We start from the raw sequence: 19396 nt of genomic DNA on the forward strand, positions 1-19396 counted from the left end.
ATCTTCTGTTACTTCAAGAAACTGCATTGCTTCAGTGGAAAAGGTCCCTGTTGATACAGACAGCCTACTCCAGTTAATCTGGGGGTAATTAAAATCTCCGAAAAGAAAAACTGGTGCATTCAGCAGCTTGAGTTTAATGTTTGCTAGGGATTGAGACAGCAAATCAACAAAAGCTTGTTGTTTATCAGGTGGTCTATAACAAATGCCAAAAACTGTTCCTATCGTATTGTTATAGACACATACCCATGAAAGTTCAAGGTTACTATCGTGACATATTAGGTAAGATGATAATGTCTTTCTAACAGCGATAAGAACGCCTCCTCCCCTTCGGCCTTGTCTATCGTTACGGTATAATGTGAAGTTAGTTGTAGACGGAAAAACTTTGTTATCGTCTATGTCCGAGCTCAGCCACGTTTCTGTTAGCAAGATGATATCGGATTGTGTGTCGCTAACATAGCTGCGTAACTGATCTCGCTTTGGCACTACACTTCGTATGTTAGTGAATGCTATGTTGAACTTCAAAAACTTAGGCAGCCTTTTGAGAGTGGAACTTGAGCTAGTATTCTTGAGGCATCATTTGGTCAAGACTGTGGGTGTACTTACAGAATTTATAGTTCGCGTGTTTGCATGACGCATTGGTGGTGTGCATTCCTCAACTTTAGAAGGCGCGATGTCATAGAAAAAACACTTACTACCGATATGAAGTTTATCGAAACTGAGTTTGAATGCACATTTCTGAGTATGGGCGAACTGTAATAGTTTAGATCTAGACGCGCGCGTGGTAGCTTCGAAGTCTTCTCTGATGGCATAGCTGGTATCTTTTAATTTTCGTCCATGAGACAGAATGTTGTCTTTTGTCTTAAAATGGGTGAATTTTACAATGATAGGCCGCTTCTTTGATTCGCAAAGTTTACCAATTCGGTGCGCTCGCTCAATAGAGTTGGGTTCTAATTTAATGTTTAGATTATCTGCGCACAATGCCAGTATTTTATCTTCAGACTCCTTCCATGACTCACCGACACAGTCGTATAATCCTAAGAATAGTAAGTTATTTCGTCGCATCCTATTACTAGTATTTATGCTTGTAGTTTTTAGGGGTGCAATATCGTTGCGGATCTGAGTTATTTGGGATTTTGAAGAATCATTGTCTGGTGTTTGTCTGGTGCATTCCAGCAGTGTTACGCGTGATTGAAGGGACAATAATATTTTGTCTTGGTTTGCTTGAAATGCTCGTATTTCTACGATTTCTGCTCGAATTGCCTCTAACAAAGGGGTGAGGTCGGTAGCAGCAAGTGGGCCTGGATTCAACTCGACATCACCTGACGATAACAGCATAAGCTCTGAAAGCAGTTCAAAAGCAATCATGTCACTACATAAACAAATCACAAAGCGCCAATTTACGCGAATGGGGCAAGACACCGCAATGAGAAAGTGGTCACTACTACGAAAATCCTTTGAGTTGCCGAGGTAACAAACCTGGAACGATACGTGGATCAGCATGGTGTGCCGAGCGGTGTCGTGCCCCATGCAGGCGCCATTCCATTCCCGGTTAAGTAGTGCTTGGTGCGGTCCTGTGACAAGTGACGTAGGCGAGGCGGGGTGTTGGCAGACGGGCACTTCCGTGTGCGCTGGAACTGGATTTCCAGTAGAAAAGGTGGCGGAGAAGGGTTGGTTGGTGGCGACGGGTTCAGTTGCGTTGACAGAAGATGGCGTCGGCAATGGTAACGGGTCCGGTAATGTGCACGGGAGAACAAGGGGCCAGCATAGCAGCACCTGGAACGATACGTGGATCAGCATGGTGTGCCGAGTGGTGTCGTGCCCCACGCAGGCGCCATTCCATTCCCGGTTAAGTAGTGCTTGGTGCGGTCCTGTGACAAGTGACGTAGGCGAGGCGGGGTGTTGCCAGACGGGCACTTCCGTGCGCGCTGGAACTGGATTTCCAGTAGAAAAGGTGGCGGAGAAGGGTTGGTTGGTGGCGACGGGTTCAGTTGCGTTGACAGAAGATGGCGTCGGCAATGGTAACGGGTCCGGTAATGTGCACGGGAGAACAAGGGGCCAGCATAGCAGCACCTGGAACAATACGTGGATCAGCATGGTGTGCCTAGTGGTGTCGTGCCCCATGCAGGCGCCATTCCATTCCCAGTTAAGTAGTGCTTGGTGCGGTCCTGTGACAAGTGACGTAGGCGAGGCGGGGTGTTGCCAGACGGGCACTTCCGTGCGCGCTGGAACTGGATTTCCAGTAGAAAAGGTGGCGGAGAAGGGTTGGTTGGTGGCGACGGGTTCAGTTGCGTTGACAGAAGATGGCGTCGGCAATGGTAACGGGTCCGGTAATGTGCACGGGAGAACAAGGGGCCAGCATAGCAGCACCTGGAACGATACGTGGATCAGCATAGTGTGCCGAGTGGTGTCGTGCCCCACGCAGGCACCATTCCATTCCCGGTTAAGTAGTGCTTGGTGCGGTCCTGTGACAAGTGATGTAGGCGAGGCGGGGTGTTGCCAGACGGGCACTTCTGTGCGCGCTGGAACTGGATTTCCAGTAGAAAAGGTGGCGGAGAAGGGTTGGTTGGTGGCGACGGGTTCAGTTGCGTTGACAGAAGATGGCGTCGGCAATGGTAACGGGTCCGGTAATGTGCACGGGAGAACAAGGGGCCAGCATAGCAGCACTTGGAACGATACGTGGGTCAGCATGGTGTGCCGAGCGGTGTCGTGCCCCCACTAGGTCACTAGGTCCCATGTAAACAAGACAATGCACGAGGCTCGCACGAACAGTACGTAGCTGCCCGCCAGCGCACACTCACTTGCTCATTTCGGTACCAGCAAATCTTATCTGGTGTCGTCGCGCGCGGCATTCACAGTTATCACTGCCAATCCTATTGCGATGAGCATCTTTGCCTGTCTGTTTCCCAACGTGTGGTGCTGTCGGAAGTGTAGCGCACACTTCTAACCCTTTCAGAGTCAATTTCTTTCACCTTATGCGACTGCCCAGGGTCGATTTTTTTTAATTGCAGATTCCAATTCTTCTGAGGGACCTATTTAAAAAAATTTTACCGTAATTTTGCTAGGGTGACCGTAAAGTGAGAAAAAATGTTTTGCGTTGGTATGTATACTCTTTATTTATGAATAACAACAATAAAAAAATGGAAATAAACTTATAAGATTTAAAAGTTTGATGCATTGTTATAGTTCAAGGCTTAAAATATGTGCACATGAGAATATTTCGCAAGCCTCTAATGTTCTTGCTCTTACACTAATATTTACGTCCATAGCGTAATTGAACTGCATAGGTGAGCACACTCAAGAAAACTGTGTGGTTGTATGCCCATCAAGAAAGCAAAACGTGTGACAAAATTCCACTAATTTTCATCTTATCGCCAACCAGAGGCAATTAGTTTTTGCGAGTGTCAAAAAAAAAGAAAAGGAAACGCATGCACGGTGGCATCCTTCCTATGCTCACCACTGTGAGCACTAAACGAGCGAGAAACAGGCGGCTGCCCTTTGAGCGATTAGTAACTAGATAGCTATCAGTTTTGCGAGCGCAAGACGCCGAAACCGCCTGCAGAACAAAACCCAAATCGCCGCCTGCCCGCGCGCGCGCCAATGCGCGAGCGGTAGTATTAGACGCGCCGGACCAAACTAGCTCTAAAACAAACCATGCAACGAAAACCAAGAAAGGGAGGCGCGAGGAAAAAATTCCCTGTATTCCCACATAGTGTCAGCGCATGCCAGAAAAGAAAATAATTAGGAAATTGGCGCACTTTTTAAAAGTACAGATGGCGCCATAAATATATTACAGCCTCAACCAATTTGGACTTGTTTGCGGCGCCGTATATTTATGTCATTGACCCCGAAAGGGTTAATAGGTGATAACCGAAATGCGCTGCCCTTTCAATGTTTGCCTTTCAATGTTTGGTAGTGTGCTTCACCACAACCTAGGGCATTAACATAAACTGTAGAATCACATTGATACGTTTCCGTTAGATATGTTCTTCTAGTGCCAATGTTCACAATCGAGAACGCAAGAAGTGACCCAATAGAGTTACGCTCATTTTTTACCAGTTCATACGTTCCCGGAAAACATGATTTTTCGGCACCAACGTTCAGTACGTTGCCAAACTGCAATCGTATGATATGTTTTCCGGCTGCTAGATACCATGTAAACAAGAAAATATGTGAGGCACGCACAATAGAGAGCTGTCCGCCGTGGCAGCTTCGCCCCAATACTCACCCGCCCATCACACGTGAAAATGCCGGTGCGCACTCAGTTCCTTTTTTCGGTACCAGCAAATCTCTGGGGTCATCGCATGTGGCATTCACAGCTATTACTGCCAATCCTATTGCGATAAGCATCTTCGTTTATCTGTTTTATAGCACGTGGTGCGTAGTGCCATTGGGAGTGTACTGCACACTTTTAGCAGGCGATAATCCAAGTGTGCCACCGTTCTCTGCTGCAGGTGGCGCGATGTGCACATCACATTTCACTTTGGCGGCATCCGACCACGCCCAACAGCTTGTTGGTTTCATTTCGGTTTCCCATCACCCTCTTAAAACGCCACGCAATAAGAAAACAACAAAACATGTCTCAGGCCACTGGAGCACCACCAGCTTGACGCGTGTCACCGTCTTGTGCCGCAACGATCTGCGTGATGCTTCAAGACACACGCATTGTGTGCACCCATTCAAGATGTAATAGTCACAGAGAGGCACGAAGCATTCCCATGTTGCTGCCATTCACATAGAATTTCTGCTGATGACTATGGTGATGCGGACTCCGCCACTTCATTTCAGTTGGACTCTAGTGCCATTTTTGCTCATTTGCGTTGCACATCACGGCACTCCACGCTCGCCGAGCTCCGAGAGTTGTCCTAATTAAGCAACATGTGGCCCAATATGTCCAAATTAACGAGAGTTTGATTGCATTAAATGATGCACACACCTGCCAGAACTAGAGGACGAGTCCGAATCACCCAATTTTATGAATTAACAAAGGTCAAATTAATGTGGTTTTACTGTATTGAGGTTGAACTGTTGTAGTGATGTTGGGGGTCCGAGCAGCCACAAAGTTTCCATGGCTGGTGCTGTGCCAGGTGCCAGGAGAAGGAGACTTCCAGAGTGACGAGAAAAGAGGTTTTATGTACAAATTTAAATGATGATGGTTTACAAGAACGGCTCCATGATTCTCGGAGCGCACTACATGAAGTCTTTGCATGTTTGAGAACCCTCTTCAACACCTCAGCTCCCCTTTTTAAGCAGCTCATTTCCCCCTTTCACTCGTTGAGGGAATTCAATGTCCTTCTTCTTGGCCAATTAGAACTGTCGCACAGTCTGCAAAATCGCACCCTTGGTGTGTCGCCTCCCCGACGGACTCTGCCTCTGGTGTCTAACCTTCTACCCGTCTGAATGCAATGAAGATGTGATTTCATGTGAAACCGGGGTCGACATTGTTTCCACAAGGTCGTCAGCATAGGCTCCTTGCAAGTCGCGTATGACCGATGTCCCATTAGAGTTTGGGGTCTCAGAACTCGTCTGATTCGTCAGCTCTGGGTCGTCGTACAGACGAAGATGCGAGACATAATCATCGTCAGTCAGGTGACACTGGTTTTGTTGCCAGCTTTTTGGCATCAAAAATATGATGAAGCGTGAATGACATTCCATAGCTGCACGCTCACCGGTGTGCATCCTTTGTCCAGAAGGACTTCCAGGTACAACACTGTACATGTATCTCATAAAATAAATAAAGTTAGTTGTCCAGCACTCGTCCCATCTTCTTTCCTTGTTTAAGCATCTGTTAATTCTTAATTGGTTTCCTGTTCATTCACATGGCTTTGTTGCCCAAATCGCTAGAACAAATTTGTAGACAATCTAAAATGGAGGCATTCGTATTGAATGACTGAAAATTATCCAGCAGAGGGCCTTACGCTCAGGAACTGGTGCCACCAAGTGTGGGTCTCCTGCAGCACTCAAAACTTTTGCATTGGTATTTGTTCCTTGAAGCTCCAATAAGCACCATTATCGCTAACTTTTGAACAAAGTTAAGCATTGCCATCAGAACTCTTCTATGAGCAATGCCATGCACCATATGCAATGGAGACAGCAATTGTACTTTTGGTTAGAGTTGGCAATACTGGGCACATTGGGGAGTCCCAAAAAAATGAAACTTCGGCAGGAGGTATCGTCAAGCTGAACCTAGTGCTGCTACCACTTCCGAAATTAAATGACTCGACTTTTTTAATGACAGCAGCAGTGAAAACACGAGAACATCAGTTTTGTTTTCTCTTCCAACTGTTACACTGCTCTAAAGATGCCTCAAATGTCGACATAAGCTCAGGATCATGTATTGTTCTAATGTCTAAATAATATTGAGTCACTTTTTTTCTGCTACTTTTATCTATTAGTGTATCAGAAATCCTTCCCATCATGTTGTGTCTTCACTCACTTGATCTCAGACTGACCTTCCGTAGAAGCTTGGCTAGCATCCTTTTCTCTTTGAACACTGTACAAAGCATATGAAGGCTTCATTGTTAGTTCAAGGTACACAACCACTCTACTTGCAGAGAGAAGCTGATTGAGCACGAGTATGAAGAGGTTGATCTATGTTCCTTGACTTGGCAGACGTTTCAAAAGCCTAAAAATGCAGCAATAAAGGAACCAAGTGCTTGCTGCAAGGAAATCAGGATGCTCCCTTCACAATAGGCGCACACCTGTTTCCAAGTTTTTGAAACCGTCTTTCCTGCGTAGTACTAGAATTGCTTTGGCTAATTTTTATGTTACCAAATCTGCATTAAATTTTTTGGTGTGGTCCAGTTGAATTCGGAAACTAGGAGTAAGGCACAGATATTGTATGTCTCAGATTTTGAGGAAAATCCCGAGTTATTCTTTTTTATTCAACCTTCTTGAGGGGATTATTTTAAATTTCACATCAAAATTCTTTTTTAATTCTGAGCATTATTTATTTTTGCTTTACTTTCATTCAAAACATTAATGATTAAGCTACGACTTTATGTATGATTGTATCTTTCGCAACTAATATGTCTTGAAATAAAACAATAAAATATAGAAGTATCAAAAATGAGTACATTTCTGACGGTAAGAATAAAGTCGTGACCCAATTACCCGAACATGGAAGGGACCTCAAAAATGTCGTAAAGATAGGCAGCTTGCATAAACAGGAGAATGGCTGTTTTATTGCGTTGTATTCTCAAAATCTTATAAGTGCAACACAGGAAAAGGATCACCAGCCAACAAGCCCAAATTTCGATATCATTGAATTCTGCCACTATCCAGAAATTTTGCTTGCAGGGGGTGTCCAGAAATTAATCAGACTTTCCTGCTGAGCAGTAGAGCTGCATGGCAAAAAGAGAGCTTAAGCTACGTGTCAGTGGGGCATTACAGGGAAAAAAGCAATTGCTGAACAGGTATTCAGCATCCTTTGCCTACTTGAGCTACTTTGGGTATCTAGCCTTCATACTCCCCTCTTCAATGAGAAAAATATCCATTAGAATTGTTGCAGTGCTGAGCAGAATCAAACCTCTCGTCACATGAGTACCTTAAGCACAGCAGCCCAACACTTTAGCGGTGCCCCACCAGTGCCTGCAGTGGTAGCATTCACCAGTGCGCTGCGCATCTTGGAGGCCGCACAAAACAGGGGAACTTTGCGGGCGTGCTGCAGTATGGCGATAACATGTTCAGAGGGAAGCGTGAGAGAACAGCCCAGCTACAGTGCATGGCTCATACATGACACATTTCGGCAGTGGCAATATCATGTGTTGCTGCATTGCTTGGCTGCTGATCGCATTAACATTGACAGTCATTGCAAGAAGGGTTCTGTAGAAATTTTTTCCTGGGTTAGATTTCGAAATGTAGAACACCATCAAGCAACAAAATTTCTACCATCTGGGCAAACTGTCTACACTACATTTTACATGGAAGTACAGTTAAACCTCGATATAACAAAGTCAGTAAAATCAGTAATTTGCTTTGTTTTATCGAAATTTCGTTCTATTGAAATTCGACCTTTTATGTAAATAAGTACAGTTGCTGATCGATTTTTCTTACATGGAAAGAAGCCGCAGAATTTTCCTAATTATCGGACAGTCGAAGAAAACAAATTTGCATGAGAAAACAATTCATTTTTATAAATTTGGGAGTCGGCAAAGAATGATATGGACAATATCTTCTTGGTGGTACGAATTAAGCAAAGCCAGCCACGCTTTCGTTTGCACTCTGCCAGCCACCATGGCTGATAGCGTTGCCTGCACTGGGACGACGTTATCAGGAAAAGCGCCGGCAATGGGGAGCGAATGCTTCGGCTGCCTCTCGCTCCAGCAGGTCACCGAAACTCGGGATTATGCCACCGCCAATACTAAATGCGCGGTAAGACAGCTTACATGGAGCCACGGCGTCTTGGCTCACCCAACCTTTGCACATGCGGCAGATTACCTCTGAAGCAGGGTGCGCGGCTGCCTATGCACTCACCCGCGCTTACAGCCATGGGCAGCCACGGCCGAGGTGCACGCCAAATTACCCTCCACTCCCCCCCCCCCTCGCGCGCTCTTGATCACATTACCGTGAGCTCGCTCCCCTCCCCCCTTTGCTTGTGCAGGAAGGCAGCACTCATGAAGCCACCATCTTTCTTGCTCACCCTCGCACAGCTTCACTCATACCTAAAGTGCAGTGTGCAGGGCATGATAGCATCTTATCGCGCTTGGAACATGATGCGGCTCTACTTCGGCGGTCACTCCTTGTCGCATGGCACACGATTTGAGAGGTGCGTTTGCAAGCAGCCACTTGTAATTCAATTATTTGGCCATCTGCGTCCACGTATTGTCCCGGCATTCTTTTACAGAGGCAGTGAAGTTTTGTTATATTGAAATTGCATAAAAACATACTTTGTTATATTGAGGTTCAAAATACATGGTGTTCTATGGACAAGAGGAGGAGGAGGAAATAACTTTATTTCGTGTCCTGTGAGTTGGTGGGGAGAGCCAAAGGCCCCGCCTAGGTGACGGTCAGGAGTTCGTGGGTCCTGGCGGCATCCTCGGCCCACTGGACCCATGAGTTGAAATAAACAAGAGGTCATGAAAAATTAAATACTTCGCTATATCGAGAATATGGTTATATTGAAGTTTATTATATCGAGGTTTAACTGGACTCCATTGTTTGAGAATGAAAATTCGATGAAATTGCCACTACCTAGATCAGGACAATGCGCCGAGCCATGCATGGGTGAAAAGTTTCTGGCCAAGCACGACATGACAGCCCTGCTACAGTCCTGGCCGGGCACCAGCTGACTATATTTGTTTCCCCCGGATCAAACACAGCTTAAAAGGATACCATTTTCAGATATATATTGTGGGGATGCGCGACTCTCACGCGTCCCCTGATATGTTGTTTTCCCGCACGGCTTGCGCGGCCTGGCGCCTGCGGTGGTCGGAGTGGAACGTTGAGGCGCAGTACGAGAGATGGCGCGAGTGTTGCGCTGCTAATGCCGCCGACAGGCGGGGTTACTTGGGCGCCGAAAGACAAGGCGCTTTCTCTTGGGTTCGGGACAGCAAGCAGTGCGGACGTGCCATGCCGCGCGTGCGCCGACCCATGCTTCTGCGAGACCGTCTCGCATGGCCGCCTTCGAACGCGCCACCGTTAGCGTGACCGTACACGCGAACGACCAGGCGTTGGGATCCAGCATGGGGCGAACATATTCGCTCGCTATCCGGTCGCGGTGAGTCGGACTTCCTAGATTGGTCGTGTTTCCACCCAGGTAGCACACAAAGTCTTGAAAACGTCGTATTAAGGGATTCAACGTCTGAAACGGATTTTTGACCAAAATCGACGCATCAAAGACGTTCCAAACAAGATAGCTTAAAAACGAGGGGTGAATACATTTTGATAACGTTGGAAGCCAGGCAGCTTAAAAACGAGGGGTGAATACGTTTTGAAAACGACTCAAGGCGCCACCGCCACGCCACGGCGCGTCAGCCTCTTTAGCGGCTTCTACAATATTCAAAAACCCATCAACGCGATCCAACTTTGCGCAAGGTGGCGATACCGTCGTCAAATTATGTGACCAAGGTGGCCACGTGATTCGTGATGCCGGGCGAGCCGGGCATAGTCGCGTCGTCGCGTCACCGCACTCGCATCGCGCTGTGCTGTGTTTGCGGCTGTTCTGAATGTGCTGCCGCTGCCCTTTGCTATGTAAGTGTTGCAGTGTTTTGCTGTCAAGAAAACGATATTCTGTGATCAGTTTGGGTTGTGCCATATGTTTGTGTGGTTTTAATTTGGAAATCAGTGGTGTTTTCAATTGTTATGTGATCAAGGTGGCCACGTTATTCGTGAAGCCGGGCATAGTTGCGTTATCGCACTCGCATGGCACTATGGTCTGTTTGCGACTGTTCTGAATGTGCTGCCGCTGCCCTTTGTCATGTAAGTTTTGCAGTGCTTTGCTGTCAAGAAAACAACATTCTGTGATTAGTTTGGGTTGTGCGATCTGTTTGAGCCGGGCATAATAGCGTTATCGCACTTGTATTGCGCTGTGGTATGATAGCGGCTGTTCTGAATGTGCTGCCGCTGCCCTTTGTCATGTAAGTGTTGCAGGGTTTTGCCGTCAAGAAAACTACGTTCTGTGATTAGTTTGGGTTGTGCGATCTGTTTGTGTAGTTTAATTTGGAAATCAGTAGTGTTTTCAATTGGAGGGCGCGGAGTGGAGGGCACTAATCAGCTCTTCAAGTTCATTGTCATGTTATGTGAGGCGCCTTTTCACTGACGCTGTAATTAAGGCGTTAAGGGCAGTATAAGGACGAAAGTTAGAGGGACGAAATCATGCCTGTGTGTCCCTAGCGTCGGGATCAGCCGCTATGCGTGATCCTAACAAGAAAGCATTTTGCAGAATGCGAAGAAAGGCGGCAAAATTTCTGTCTGTGCACACCTTGCCGATCTCCGCAATAGAGCCGTCATCGTGGTATTTTAGTCTCCCGTTTAGCAACAGTGTTGCAGACAAGGGAACTGGTTCAAACAGGCTTTTTTTTTAATGATTCAGTACTAGTGCTGTATCCCAAAAGGTGAGGTCAAGTGCTCGCCCTATTTTCTTCCCTCGCGCTACAGCGCACTGACAGAATTTTACGTGCACCATACCGTGCTTTTATCGTTTGCGCTTCAGGTTCTCGATTGTGTTTTCGCCCCCTTTACTCACGTGATGGGTGTTTCATGGTCTCACCAGGTACCACATGTGTCCATATATTGTGTCCAATATATGAAACGGCCAAATTCGATTTTATTTGACGCCTCAAATGGTGGTAATGTATTGAGTCCCTTGTAGCTTTGTGCTTGTTATCAATTTTACTATTTGGCGAATGGATACAGCATGTACGCTGCATAACTCGCTTGTGGATGCTGCATACGTGAGTCGAGTATGCCCTTGGTATAAAATAACTTGTATGCTTTAGGTAGTACGATTGTTTGCAGTTTGGGACATGTGTCGGAATGTACGCTGTGCGCCCTTCGCGCTTTACGGCGGCCTGCCGAGTTCGTGCGGGTGCCATGTGTGCGCATGGAGTTCGCAAAGCGCTCTGGCAGTTTATATATATATATATATATATATATATATATATATATATATATATATATATACGCAGGAAAGAGACGACGAACTTTTTGGGAGATTTCTTTTTCTTACTTAACGTTTTCGGCTGGTGGACCAGCCTTCGTCAGAGTACTCTGACGAAGGCTGGTCCACCAGCCGAAAACGTTAAGTAAGAAAAAGAAATCTCCCAAAAAGTTCGTCGTCTCTTTCCTGCGTATTTTACGTCGGGTCCAGCGTGCTGAACTTTGAAGAAAACCCCTATATATATATATATATATATATATATATATATATATATATATATATATATATATATATATATACACACACACACACACACACACACACACATACATGTGTTCTGTTCACGCGCTTCCGCTTCGCACAACAGGGCATGTCGCAGTTCTTTGTCCTTGTGCAACACATTTTCCTAGCGTACGTCTGTGCATTATTTGATACCGGTTTCACACGGGGCTCTTTTAGCCGCTATCCAGTCCGTTACAAATCGAATTTCTCGGTCGTGATTGGCTCCTCTGCGCAAGCTACGAGAGTGAGCCAGTCGCATCGATAATTTCGATCCGGATCGGGCTTGATCGCGATCGAGAGTGGTCGTATGACACCGGTTTTACACATGGCTCCCACATAGGGAACACTTTAAGTTCAATGCTACTGAGTGAAGAGCAAGTGCATATATATGCCAGTGGTGGTATGTGGGCAAGTCTTTCTGGTGAAGCCAATACTTGTGCATTCAAAACATTTCAATTACCAGCGTAGTGCATCAATATGTCTACTTCGACAAAATGGAGCACCAGTGCAGATATCTGAGCATACCTGTCCAGGGCAGCAGGTGTGTCTACATTGAAACCACTACCAGCATGTGCGGCAGTTCTATTTCCAGCAGCGGGACTGCACAATAATCAGTAGGGTGCTCTCAAGCTGTTTATCTATGAAGCTCTGCCAGGACTGTGTGCCAAATATTTTTGGACGTGAAAGTGGGGGTGAATTGGTAAACATCAATGGAACTGTGCCTGGACTTTGTTGCAAATGTTTTTGGATGTGAAAGTGTGAGTGAACTGGCAAAGAATTTGCTCTGGGCTACATGTGTTCAACGTTTTTCTCATTCAGAGTGCTTTTTTTTTTTACTTTAGGAGACTGGAGATGTGCGCAAAGTGTGACATGTCAGTGTACTAATTAATGTATTTGCTGGTTTGCAAATTATTCGTTGCAACTTTGTTTTTGCCAGAGAGGTACAACTTTGCCTCTTGTAAAGGGCTTTTTAGATAAAATGCTTACTATTTATTATGACCATTCCTTCCTTTGTTACACAAATGCAGCTTCCAGTGCATTCCAGTTTATTTCCATGTTTATGTAAGTTTCTAATATGAGGCTTGCATATTCATTTCTCACGTTCTGGAGTGGCAAGATGCAGCATTACTGTCTCATCGTTCGCTGTACCGCAGTAGTGTTCACTTGTTACACTTGTCACATGTTTAAGTATTCTGCACTAATTTCACTTTATTGCTTTTTTGTTGTATGGTTATTTTTTCTCGCCATTACCTTCTTTGATATATCCTAAAGGCAATATTTCCAATTTTGCATTGTTCCCATTTTTTTTTTATTTCTGCCACAGGATTGTGTTATGATGGTATGCGGTGGTATTTCTTTTTGTGCTCTTTTCAAGCTTCTAGCTGATTGGTAACATTCCTTGGAGGCAGTTACCATCCGATTCATACTCTTGCATTTTTCAGCCTACTTCTTCCATTCGCTTCGATGTCACTTCTGCATAACTCTAGTCCATCTAATAGCATGTGCACTTTACTATCATAAATTAGACACTTTAGTACACTCCAGGTTTTTCTGTTCATTTTTGTATGTGTACTTGAAATTTTGTTTATGTGCTAGTGAATGTTCACTTTCGAGTTCATTACGAATCCTTTCCGCGACTTTTGTCATTATTGATGTACTTTTACTTCTATTTGCATTTCTCACACAGTTTGTTCGAACCTTGCATAAGCATTACATTTTAATAAAGTGTTTTTGCTTTGTCACAATGTTCTCGTTTCATGCACTCTTGGCATGAAGGGCTTGGTCTGGCCACCTGCCAAGACGTGGCCATTTGTTCTTTGCAGGAAGTCATTCCCATTATGTTTGTAAGCATCGTAGCTTACTAAAGGCGGTATTAAGGATTCATTATTCCTAACAGGCTCATTTTCGTGCGACTTGGTAGAGGATGCGCCGGCCATGCGGGGAACAGTGCTTGGCACTGCGCCATGGCTCTTACAGTCAACACCGACGCTTCTACTCATCTAGGGCGCGATTGGAGATCGTTGTTCGAAATGCCCGATCAGTTTCACCTCACGCGATTGGCCTAGGCCGTGTCAACGGCCTAGGCCAATGAGGTTTGTTTCGCGTGAGGCGAAACTAAACGCGTGTTTTGAACAACGATGTCTGATCGCGCCCGTCACCCGCGAAAATTAGCTTCAGATGATCGTAAACCTTTCAAGACCGCTTCTAGACCAGCTTTTTGATAACATCCTAAAAACGTTTAGAGATTGGTTACGAATAGTTTTGGCACAGGGATTACTAGTGTCTTTCCCAATCCTATTTCTAGACCAGCTTTTCGAATACGTCTTGCAGACCTGTTCTAGATCGTCTCAAGAAAGTAATTAAGCCGGACATTAGCAGAGATATACGACGTTTTCCCGCCGAAGTTCTCTCATTTGTGTCTTCTTTAACCCGTTTTTATCGTCTTGGATAAACGCTACGAAAACGTTACGTATCTCTTTTGTGCTACCTGGGCATCGGCATGTTTTGTGGATAGCAACTCGGCTAGCAGGCATTGATCTATGAAAGGTGCAATAAATGCCCTTGTGATTGTTCGCACTACTGTGTTGTCGTTCCTTTGTCCCAAGAGCACGGAGGAGAACTCCACATCTGGCTGCCCAACGTGGGGCTCTTGGGGCGTCGGACGATAGTTTTAGCAGTTCTGCTTCGTTCGAGACCTTTGTTTGAACCAAAGCATAGGGCTAGCGTGGATTTTGATCGCTAGCGTTGGTGGCGTGCTTTCTTGAGCGAGGCGACGGTGGCTGTAGTGTGTTTGAACATGTCAACATGCTAAGCCTTTTCGCAAGTGTTTTTTTTTAAATGACATTCGTCGGTACAAGAGCCACGAGGTCTGCATCCTGGGAGAGCAAGGCTTAGCGTTCGTGGAGCAGTGGCAAGCCTAAAGCGAGTGAGTACGGAAGCCTCGTGGGTGGTCCGAATTTCTTATGTAAATAGCTTCTTCTATCTCTTTGACTCTGATGAAGTCGCGGCTCTGGGAGCCGGGTGGCCGCAGGCCACGGGTGCCACTACGGGCTGACTGGTATTGCGGCCTGGCACCGGGCGCTCCGACACCGTCTGCGATAGTGGGCGCCGTCAACTCGGATGCTGTGTGCACCGAGCGGGGTAGGACCACCTAACAGAGCTGACGTCTCCTTGCGGCTGCCTGTTTTGCGCCCATTCTGGGTGTTGTTTTTTGGATGCCGGTTGTTGTCAGGGTAGCGACGCTTTAGGCCTAAGGCTTTACAGAGCTGCCTGTCGCATGTGGAGGGACACAACCTGGTGGACCGTGGCGTTGAGGTGTTGCACTTTGCTTCCCTCATTCTAGTTAGCCTCGCACGAATTGAAATTACTCGTTCGACTCAAGGAAGCGAGCTTCGTTCACGTGAACTTAGCATCTGAGTAGCTGCCCGATCTTTTGCTAGCCGAGTTGAACATCGTACCACGTGGGCGATGCGCATGCAGAATTCCTCTCCCTTGCACTACTTTAGTGTTTGCCGAGTGTGTTGAGTGTACGCAGTGTGAACGGACTCACCCCTGATTTGCCGTCACCTGCACATCGTCTGCGCTGCTGCCCCGGACTACGATTGAGCCATCCCGGGCGATGGTGATGCTGTGGCCAGTTTCGGCGCAGCGATTTCGGCGGCCTCCTGTATCCAGCTCACAACCCTCGGCGGCGGACAAAAGAGCCGGCGGTCACCGACAGCTACGGCGGCTGTTGCCAGCAGGGCGCGTCAGCGCGAGCGACGCTTGCTCGTACGGACTACTGCGTCATCGTTTCCGGAGTCCTGGCCTGGAATCGTGCCGTCGAGTCTGCAAAGCTGCTGCTGTGACCGGCGGACGCCAGCAGTGTACCCAAGGACAGTCGGCTCACATGTTATGGACAGCGTGTGGACATTTCCTCGGCGCGGCCAACGTTGCATGTACTACCTTGTTCGCGAAGCATGCGTTGATGTTAGAGCGTGCGACATGTTTCGCCGGAATATGTAGTGATTTAAGGTTGGGGGGATGTGGGGATGCGCGACTCTCACGCGTCCCCTGATATGTTGTTTTCCCGCACGGCTCGCGCGGCCTGGCGCTCGCGGCGGTCGGAGTGGTTGAGGCGCAGTACGAGAGATGGCGCGAGTGTTGCACTGTTAACGCCGCCGACAGGCGGGGTTACTTGGGCGCCGAAAAACAAGGCGCTTCCTCTTTGGTTCGGGACAGCAAGCAGTGCGGACGTGCCGTGCCATGCGTGCGCCTACCCATGCTTCTGCGAGACCGTCTCGCGTGGCCGCCTTCGAACGCGCCACCATTCGCGTGACCGTACGCACGAACGATCAGGCGTTGGGATCCAGCATGGGGCGAACATATTCGCTCGCTATCCGGTCGCGGTGAGTCGGACTTGTAGATTTGTCGCACGCCCATCGGCATGTTTTGTGGATAGCAACTCGGCTAGCAGGCATTGATCTACAAAAGGTAAATGCCCTTGTGATTGTTTGCACTACTATGTTGTCGTTCCTTTGTCCCAAGAGCCCGGGTGTGAGAGACCCCACAATATATATATATATATATAAAGGAAGGCAGGGATGTTAACCAGTCCAGAGTATGGTTGGCTACCCTATGTTGGGGGAAGAGAGAGAGGGTATAGAGACATGCACAGACAGTCATTGAGTTGAAGCCGCTTGTCAAAATCAGACATTCTTTGAAAGCACAAAAGTGCCTTCACTGCTTCCTGAGCCGATGATCGGTGGGGACGGTGCTCTAGTTTTCAGACTGTAAACAGAAGACTAAGCAGTTGGGATGTAGGCTCTGAAGAATGTTCCAGTTGCTGCCTATCAGGAGATGTAGCAATGTTGGCAGAAATACTGACCACGTTATACAACGCCCAAAGAGCATATATTGAAGGTCTTGAAGTGTTTGTATTGGTAAGTTAAAATAAATTAGTTTTGTGGCAGTAGTCGTATTACTTTCCAGACACACCTTACACATGCTGTCTTGCATTTCAGTGTGATGCTACCATCAGGTGACATTTGTCCTGGTTTTGTATTGAGCACTGACCATAAATATTTATTCCGATGTGGGCAACTATTGCGAATGTGTCAGCTGGTGTGTGCAGCCATGCCAAGCCTTTGCCACCACAGGGGTAGCAGATGTGAACTGGTGATGCAGGCCCTGCTGCACACCACCAGCCGACTGCTGAGCAGTGATGTGCACCTGCATCTTTGCCAGCTCCAGGCAGCTGCCAACAGGGCGTATGTGTCACACACGGCGGCCTGTCTCGCCTGCGGCAAGGGCTTCTCCGAGCCAGGGGCTGTGGTCATGTTTCGGTGAGCTGCATATTCAAGTCTTTGCTGAACAGAACATATGTAAGCTCTGCAGTGGCAAAAATACTTGTGAATGAGTCGGTTTAGAATATAGTGTTTCCGAATTACTGGAGGAAACTCTGGCACTGCAGTCGTTCAGCCACCATGGGAATGGTGGATAGTACATGAATTTCTCTGATCTTCGTGCTTGACACTTCAGACGTTCTAGTGGCTTTATTTATTATGCTTTATCTACCGTCATTGTCCTAAATTTAAGGGAAATGTATACTTTTCTGAGTCCAGAAGATTGCGAACAAGCACAATCGCTACTAATTGCAGTGGTTCAGCCTGTCGGAGCGGCCAAATCAAAACACACCAAGCATCTCAACAGCTGGCTTCCGTGCGAGAAATTCATAATGGCATTCTATGCCACTTATCGACGCATGCGCTCGTGGCGTAATGGTTTCAGTTTTAGGCTTCTGTGCTAGAGACCCTGCATTGGAATCCTGGTGTTGGACAATTTTAATAACCTCTATTTAATTATTGATTACACAGTACTTTCTTAAAACTGACAAGTTTACAAAGTCACCACACCGTTTGAAGCCAGAAGAATACTAGTGCCTGAGTTCCCTCTAGTAATTATTGTATGAAACTCTATGGTTCAGACAAGTGAAAGAAATACAAAAGGCAGAGTCAGAGAGCCTTTCAAGAACTTTGACCATGGTAGGATCAAGTGATCAGTTGAGGATGTGCCCCAACCAACGTATAGTGCACTTATGACTTGGCAATGTAGCCATAGCCTTCTAATTTTTGTTTTTTCAAAATGCTTATCGATGTTTATTTTCAGCAGAAATTGGTGCATCTACAGAAGTTGTCGAAAAGTGCCAATTTTTTATGGATGATTTTATTGTGCTACATGGGAAACACATGCAGCTGCTGCAATGGCCTATTGCTTCAGAGTGCTCAATGAATTGATGTTTTTACCAACAGATGTTCTAGATGGTTAGAACAGAAAAGGCAAGCCTACAGTGACGTTGCTGCATTGACTTGCGACCACATATTTCCGCTATGAAAATGCACCTTCCTTCCAGAATTGTCAACTTTGCTGACTGGGGCTGCTGCCAAATAGCCCACACACATAAACTAAGAGAAAATTGGTGGGATAGTCTCCATAATTTAGGCCACAATCGCATGCACACTTCTCTTGGGCCAACTAGCTCTTTAAGACGTATGTGACAGCTTTGTGGCATCCGAAGATTTAGGTGCTGTGCTTGGTGGTGGTGGTGCTGTGTTGCATTTCTCCACCACCTGTTGGAACCACATTCATTGCTGAAGTGCGCTGCACATCTCTTATCAAGATGTGTCTGGCCGGTTCACCTCAGCTTTGCTTAGACCGGCTCCCAGAGTGCATATGATTTTTTTCTCCATGCATTATTACAGCCTAAAAAGGAAAAATTTTCATCCCCCGACTGCAGCACGAAGCCTCAAAGGAACCCATTAAGTTTTCTCACAAAGAAAGCTTCGCAGTTGAGAAAAAAATTTAACCTGGCTCGGGCATTCAACCTAAACCCAAGTCTTTCTGGGGCGGCCACTTGATCCCATTTGAGCTATAGAGGCTAGCAGTTCGCAGGCCAAAATGATTGAATGCTCGGAGCACTGTGCTTGTCCGATTACCTGCAATCTGCTAGCCTCCAAGTTAGCAAAATGTGTTCACTATACCATGAAAAGTTTTTCACAGTTATACTTGCACTCAAAACTACTGAATCAGAACTTAGCAAGGCACAGAAAAGGTGCTTTACTCTGTTTAAATGACCCTGAAACGATTTTGACAATTTTGTACAAACGTACTGAGTCATTAGGGTTGCTCCTTGTAATCATTAAATGATGCATTTAAGCACTCCACATAAAGTGTGTATTTTATTATAAGGTTTTAAACATGTACATTGCTACTGATTGCGAGGGCACCACTCTCTTGCATGAGCTTTCAGCTGCCCCAGACCAAGTGACGCGTGGTGGCCATATGATGTCAGTAGGGCGAGCTATACAATTAGCCCAGGGTGCATCATTGATCATTTTTCCAATTTGATGGTGAACAGATTTTGTTGGTAATAGTGGAATGTTAGTTAATTTGTTTCTATGAAAAAGAAAATAATAGAATAAGTAGGCACAAGGACAATTGCTCACTACACTCAAGCACTTCCAGCACACAGCAAGTGTC

At 46.4% G+C, this 19396-nt stretch overlaps 1 protein-coding gene across 11 annotated transcripts in view; it reads left to right on the forward strand.

Moving 5' to 3' along the window:
• Positions 1–19396, forward strand: part of Vps8 (vacuolar protein sorting 8) — a 947651-nt gene that overhangs the window by 842440 nt on the left and 85815 nt on the right. For 10 of the 11 annotated variants that reach the window (XR_012825005.1, XM_075677146.1, XM_075677136.1 and 7 more), the window contains one exon: positions 17045–17202. Coding sequence is in view for 10 of the 11 variants with exons in the window: in XM_075677146.1 (XP_075533261.1) it covers positions 17045–17202 (158 nt within the window). In the remaining variant the exon portion in view is untranslated. The remainder of the gene's footprint in view (positions 1–17044; positions 17203–19396) is intronic. The other variant, XM_075677139.1, reaches the window with a different exon arrangement.

Source organism: Dermacentor variabilis, unplaced genomic scaffold, assembly GCF_050947875.1.
Source record: "Dermacentor variabilis isolate Ectoservices unplaced genomic scaffold, ASM5094787v1 scaffold_12, whole genome shotgun sequence".
In the NCBI taxonomy this organism is placed as follows: Eukaryota; Metazoa; Arthropoda; class Arachnida; order Ixodida; family Ixodidae; genus Dermacentor; species Dermacentor variabilis.